The following is a 6,503-nucleotide window of genomic DNA, read 5'->3' as shown; positions in this document are numbered from 1 at the left end:
CCCTCAAAAACCCTCAAAACCCTTTCCAAAACCCTCGAAAAAACCCCAACCACTAAACCCTCGTAAACCCTCGCAAAACCCTCGCAAACCCTCGCAAAACCCTAAAAGAGGGACTAAAAAGGGGTTCGGACAAAGTCCCGGTTAAACCCTCAAAACCCTCCCAAAACCCTCAAAACCCTCGCAAAACCCTCAAAAACCCTCAAAACCCTTTCCAAAACCCTCGAAAAAACCCCAACCACTAAACCCTCGTAAACCCTCGCAAAACCCTCGTAAACCCTCGCAATTGGGATTTTGAGGGACTAAAAAAGGGTTCGGACATTGCATCTCGCGCAGAAAAGCTTGACGGTGTGGAGGTTGGGACTGTCCGTCAAGGCGCAGGGCACCAAGTGGGAAAAGCCGCAGAGAGAATTTGGACAAGAGACTCCGTAGGTCTTCGACAGCACTTTTTGCTGCAGCAAACCCAGCCCTGCAGCAGCAGCAGCAGCAGCAGCAGCAGCAGCAGCAGCAGCAGCAGCGGCGGCGGCGGGGGATGGGCAGGCGGGAGGCGCGGCGCGAAGCCCCAGCAGCAGCAGCAGCAGCAGCAGCAGCAGCAGCAGCGGCACCACGCCCCGAAGCGCAGCAGCAGCAGCAGCGGCACCGCCGCAACCGCAGCAGCAGCAGCAGCAGCAGCAGCAGCAGCAGCAGCAGCAGCAGACCCTTGTTGGTGAGGATGAATCTGGCGTGGATGAGGCCGAAGAGCAGCGCAGCACTTTTTTCAATGTAAGCAAAAGAGACAGCGTCAGAAGGGCTTTCGTCGGAGACGTCTCCGTCGACTATTAGAGTCAAGGCCTTGTCGTAGTAAGGCACTTCCGTGCTCAGCCCTGCAGCAGCAGCAGCAGCAGCAGCAGCAGCAGCAGCAGCAGCAGCAGCAGCAAACCTGTTAGGTTGAAGTCGTCGCGGACGAATTCCTCGTCGACGAAGACAAACATGTCGTTGCCCTTCAGGCCGCAAAACCACTCAATCCACGTCATCTGCAAGCAAACCCTAAACCCTAAACCCTAAACCCTAAACCCTAAACCCTAAACCCTAGCCGTACACAGGAAACCCTAGGGCCCTGCTGCCAAGCCGGCCAGCACCCGAAGCCCTCAGCAGCAAGAGCTGGCCCACGCTCTCGAAACCCGAAACCCGAAACCCTAAGCCCTAAACCCTAAACCCTAAACCCTAAACCCTAAACCCTAAACCCTAAACCCTAAACCCTCACGTCTTCCTCGAGGTCGCTGCCCGTGAGGTCCGAGAGCTCTTCATTGTGGTGAGGGTTTAGGTCTCTGCTGCTGCCACGAGAGCCCTCAGCTGCTGCTGCAGGGCCCCCCCGAGGATGGGACTCCATCTTGCTGCTGCTGCTGCTGCTGCTGCTGCTGCTGCTGCTGCTGCTGCTGCTGTGGCTGTGGCTACTGTCGTGCTCCTGCTGCCGATGCTGTCGGCGCTGCTGCTGCGGTGGGGAGCTGCTGCTGCTCTTGAAGCCCCGCGCACCAGCTTCTGCAGCAGCAGCAGTACTACCAGCTGCAGCAGCTGCCGCTGCTGCTGCTGCTGCTGCTGCTGCTGCTGCTTGTGCCCCTGCTGCTTCAGGCAGCCCCCCCCCGCAGCAACGGGGAGAGACGAGAAAACCTACGTTTTAGGGTTTCAAGATGAGGGTTTAGGGTTTAGTGTTTAGGGTTTAGGGTTTAGAGCTCAGGGCTTATTAGCCTTGGGGGCCACCTGGGGCTCACGCTGCTGCTGCAGCGGGGAAGCACAGGAGACACACGAGGTGGTTTTGCTGCAGTTGTTGCTGCAGCTGCTCTTGCTGCTGCTGCTGATGCTGCTGCTGCTGTTGCTGCTGTTGTTTCTCTTGAATTATGTCCGAGAAAACGCAGACAGTTCCCTCCCGCAACCTACGCATGACATCCGCAGCAGCAGCAGCAGCAGCAGCCGCTGCTGCTGCTGTTGTTGCTGCTGCTGCTCAGGCGCCCGCCTGCTGCTGCTGCTACAGCGCCACTCCAAATTGCCTTTATCTCTTTTTCGGTTTAAAACTAACAAAGGCTTAACTTAATCCGAAGCAATTAACATTTGCCTGCAGCAGCAGCAGCAGCAGCAGCAGCGGCTGGCTGCAACTTGGCTCATACATAGTCCTGGGGCCTTCAGCAGCAGCAGCAGCAGCAGCAGCGGGACTGGGGAAGCTTTGCTGCAGCAGAAGCAGCAGCAGGCATCGACGGCGCATTTTTTACGCACAGAAAGCTGCTCTCATTCCTTTAAAACACAGACAGCAGCAGCAGCAGCAGCAGCAGCAGCAGCAGCAGCAGTTGCTGCTGGCCTCGCTAGCCAATCCACTGGCAACAGAGAACCCCCAGGGCGTTCCCCCGTTTTTGTCTCTTTGCTGCTGCAGCAACTAATACCTGCTGCTTCTTTGCGTCTCTTTGAGCCGGCTGGGAAGACAGCAGCAGCAACAGCAGCAGCAGCAGCAACAGCAGCAGCAGCAGCGGGAGCAGAAGCTGCAACTGCAGTCTAGCTGCTGCCACTGAAACGGCAGCAGCAGCAGCAGCAGCAGCAGCGTCGCGGACCGTTCCTAAGGAAGCAGCAGCAGCGGGGGGTCCGCAGCTGGGACGCCACTGCAGCAAGAGCCACTGCAGCGCAGCAGCAGCAGCAGCAGCAGCAGCAGCAGCAGCAGCAGCAGCAGCAGTGGCAGATTCCCGAAGCAAGATGAAGTGTGCGGGGAGAGGCCTTGGACGGCTGCGTCTGTGGCTGCTAGTGGGGTTGCTAGCAGCAGCAGCTGCTGCTGCAGCAACAGCAGCAGCAGCAGCAGAAGACCCTGCAGAGGACAGCAGCAAAAAGGACTTCAGTATCCCTGCTGCAGCTACTTATGATGAAGATGCTGCAGCAGCAGAGCCGCTGGCCATTCGCGAACCTGAGCAGCAAACGCAGCAGCAGGGGGAGCAGCAGCAAAAGCAGCAGCAGCACGGAGAGCAGCAGCAGCAGCAGGGGCTGCAGCAGCAGCCAGAGAAGCAGAAAGCTGTGAGTGAGCACAGCAGCAGCAGCGAAGACTACGACAGCAGCGAGGACTACAGCAGCAGCAGCAGCAGCAGCAGCAACCCCACTGAGAGCAGCGACGTCAGCAGCAGCAGCACCAGGGGCAGCGACAGCAGCAGCAGAGACACAGGCAGCAGCAGCAGCAGAGACAGCGACAGCAGCAGCAGCAACAGCAGCAGCAGAGACAGCTACAGCACCGACAGCAGCTACAGCAGCGACAGCTACAGCAGCGAAGGCAGCAGCAGCGACACCACTCACAGCAGCGACAGCTACAGCAGCAGCAGCAGCAGCGGCAGCAGCAGCAGCAGCAGCGGCAGCAGCAGCAGCAGCAGCAGCAGGGCACAAAGCCTCGGTTTTGAAGGAGACAAGTGCATCATTTTTGCTGCTGAGGAAGGAGACCCAGACAGGTAATTATCTATACGTAGCAGCAGCAGCAGCAGCAGCAGCAGCAGCGGCAGCTGGAAGAGCAACAGCAGCAGCAGCAGCAGCAGCAGCAGCAGCAGCGGATGCTACAGCGGATGCGCTCTCGGCGTTTTTGGCACTTGCTGCAGCCCTGGCTGTTGCTGCTGCTGCTGCAGTTGCTGCTGCTGCTGCAGTTGCTGCTGTTGCTGCAGTTGCTGCTGCTGCGGTTCTTTTGTTGCTCCTTTAAGCAGCCTCTGCTGCAGCAGCTGCTGCAGCAGCTGCTGCAGGTGCTTTCTCGCTTGGCTTTCCGGGCTTCATTCGTGTGCTGCTGCTTTGCTGCTGCTGCTTTTGCTGCTGCTGCTGCTGCTGCTGCTGCTGCTGCTGCAGGTGCCAGTGCCCTGAGGGGTTCGTGCTGTGCAGCTGGATGGATGTGCGGGATGTTGAGCGGCAGCAGAAAGCAGCAGCAGCAGCAGCAGCAGCAGCAGCAGAAACAGCAGCAGCAGAAACAGCAGCAGGAGAAGGGGGCGGCGAGGAGGCGGCAGCTGCTGCCGCGGGGAGCGAACAGAGCCCAGCAGCAGCAGCAGCAGCAGCAGCAGCAGCAGCAGCAGCAGCAGCAAAAAGGGCCCCCGCGTGGCTGCGGGCTCTTTGTGATAATTCCGAATATGGATTTAAAGGAAAAGGAGTTTATGTGGACTACGAGGTGTACGTACACTGCAGCAGCGCAGCAAACGCTTCAGCCCCTTCTTTCGAAATCAAATACGACCCCGGTGAGGGTTTAGGGTTTAGGGTTTAGGGTTTAGGGTTTAGGGTTTGGGGGCAGCGGGGCGGGCGGGGGGCGGCGAAACTGGCGCTGCTGCTGCTGCCGCTGCTGCTGCTGCTGTTGCTGCTGTTGCTGCTGCTGCTGCTGCTGCTTTTTTTCTTTTGTGTGCTGCTCCTTCCGCCAGCTTCCCACGAGCCCCAAACCCTAAACCCTAAACCCTAATTGCGGGTTTGCTGCTGCGCAGGGACCTTCATATCTGCTGCTGAACTCGAAAGGCTGCGAGCAGCAGATCCTTCTGCTGCTGCTCGCAGCTGCCACGCAGCAGATTTCTATCTTTGCCGCCCGCTGCCCAACCCAGACAGACCCGTAAACCCTAAACCCTAAACCCTAAACCCTAAACCCTAAACCCTAAACCCTAAACCCTAAGGGTCGCTGGGGGGTGCAGCTGCAGCTGCAGCTGGACTAGAGCTCTCAGGCCCAACCTTTCGGAGGGCGTGTGCGGCTGCTCTTTTGCTGCTGCTGCTGCTGCTGCTGCACGCACTGCTGCTGCTGCTTCTGCTCTCATTGCTGCTGCTGCTGCTGTTGCTGCTGCTGCTGTTGCTGCTGCTGCTGTTGCTGCTGCTGCTGCTGCTGCAGAAGGTAGACTGCCTCATGACGGAATGGAGTGAATGGAGACAGCCCTGCATAGACGGCGTGCAGAGAAGATACCGCAGTGTTGTTCGCAGCGGTGAGCTGCTGCTGCTGCTGCTGCTGCTGCTGCTGCTGTTGCTTCCGGTGCCGCTGCGGTGCTGTTCCCACTGCTGCTGCTGCGCTGTGTGTTGCCGCTGCATTTTTCGCTGCTGCTGTTGTGTTTGCCGCTGCTGCACGTGTCAGTTTGCTGCTATGGCGTCTGCTGCTGCTGCTTCTGCTGCTGCTGCTTCTGCTGCTGCTGCTTCTGCTGCTGCTGCTTCTGCTGCTGCTGCATTTACTGCATGGCCGAATCTGCTGCCGTTTGCCTTATGAACACTTCTGCTGCTGCTGCGGCCATCGCTGCTGGTGCATCTCTTGCTGCTACATGTGCTGCTGCTGCATCTGTATCTGCTGCTGCTGCTGCTGCATCTGCTGCTGCTGCTGCTGCTGCTGCTGCTCAGGCCAGTGGGGTGGAAAGACCTGCATGTGGGAAGGGAAGCAGCCGCTGCTGAACAGCATAAAAGAAGAGCGGGAGTGTCCTGAAGATTTGCTGCAGCAGCAAGTTGTAACAATGACAGAAGAGCTGAAGCAGCAGCTGCAGCAGGAGCAGGAGCTGCTGCAGCAGGGGAGGCGCGAGCTGCAGCAGGAAATGGAGCAGCAGCAGCGAGAGCAGCTGCAGCAGCAGCAAGACCGACTGCAGCAGCAACAAACCTAGGGCCAAACGCACCCACCGCAGCACTAGCAGCAGCAGGTCCCGTCAGCAGCAGATGCTGCACCAGCAACTGCAGCAGCTGCTACGGCGGAGACCCTGCAGCAGCAGCAGCAGCAGCAGCAGCAGCAGCAGCAGCAGCCCACAGCAGCTGCTGCTGAAGCAGCAGCACCGCACATATTGGCCTTTTAAAGCTTGGGGGGCCCCGGGGCCCCTGCATGCACAGTTAGGGTTTCCTGTGCATTAGGGGCGAACTATTTGCTTCAGCTCGCAGCAGCAGCAGCAGCAGCAGCAGCAGCACCTGCAGCAGCAGCAGCACCTGCAGCAGCAGCAGCACCTGCAGCAGCAGCAGCAGGACCCGAGGCCCACTGCAGCGTACTCTTTATTGACGGCTTCGTTTCGAGGTGGATCTGCCGCGTGCAGCAGCAGCAGCAGCAGCATGCAACAGCAGCACGAAGCAGCAGCAGCAGCAGCAGCAGCGGACTCCACATACCAACTGCATGCATGCATGCATGCATGCATGCATGCACGCATGCATGCATGCATGCATGCACTCATGTACAGCAACAGCGCATGCATGCGTAGCTGCATGCATGCAAAGTTGAAGTCCTTTGTAGGTCTCGAGGGGCCTCGGGGCCCCTCGGCAGTTTGGCTTTGTCAAAGCCCCAAAACCCCACAGCATGCGCAACACTGCATGCATGCATGCATGCATGCATGCAGCTGCATGCATGCATGCATGCATGCATGCATGCATGCATGCATGCATGCATGCGTGCATGCGGGGTTCACGGCGTGTTCGCGAGGTGTGGGGTTTAAAAGAACTTTTTTGTTTGTTTAATTCTTTGTTCCCCTTCTCTTCTTCTTCTGGGGGCCCCCGGGGGCCCCCGCTGCTCTTGCTGCTGCTGCTGCTGCTGCAGCGGGGGC

General features: G+C 58.8%; 2 protein-coding genes across 2 annotated transcripts; one reads left to right on the top strand and one right to left on the bottom strand.

Moving 5' to 3' along the window:
- Positions 1–299: 299 nt before the first annotated feature.
- On the bottom strand, positions 300–2,260 carry ENH_00018760 (casein kinase II beta chain, putative; the record flags this gene model as incomplete). Its single annotated transcript, XM_013579346.1, has 6 exons — positions 300–466; positions 696–860; positions 917–1,010; positions 1,241–1,599; positions 1,777–1,907; positions 2,241–2,260. 6 exons carry the CDS (start codon positions 2,258–2,260, stop codon positions 300–302), a joined length of 936 nt encoding a protein of 311 aa, XP_013434800.1.
- A 452-nt stretch (positions 2,261–2,712) lies between these two features.
- On the top strand, positions 2,713–4,585 carry ENH_00018750 (Spatr, related, related; the record flags this gene model as incomplete). The annotated part of the gene is made up of 3 exons (XM_013579345.1): positions 2,713–3,446; positions 4,000–4,208; positions 4,446–4,585. 3 exons carry the CDS (start codon positions 2,713–2,715, stop codon positions 4,583–4,585), a joined length of 1,083 nt encoding a protein of 360 aa, XP_013434799.1.
- Between the last annotated feature and the right edge of the window lie 1,918 nt (positions 4,586–6,503).

This window comes from Eimeria necatrix, genomic scaffold (genome assembly GCF_000499385.1).
Source record: "Eimeria necatrix Houghton genomic scaffold, Enh_scaff1621, whole genome shotgun sequence".
NCBI classification, from domain to species: Eukaryota; Apicomplexa; class Conoidasida; order Eucoccidiorida; family Eimeriidae; genus Eimeria; species Eimeria necatrix.
This window is presented reverse-complemented; position numbering and strand designations above follow the sequence as displayed.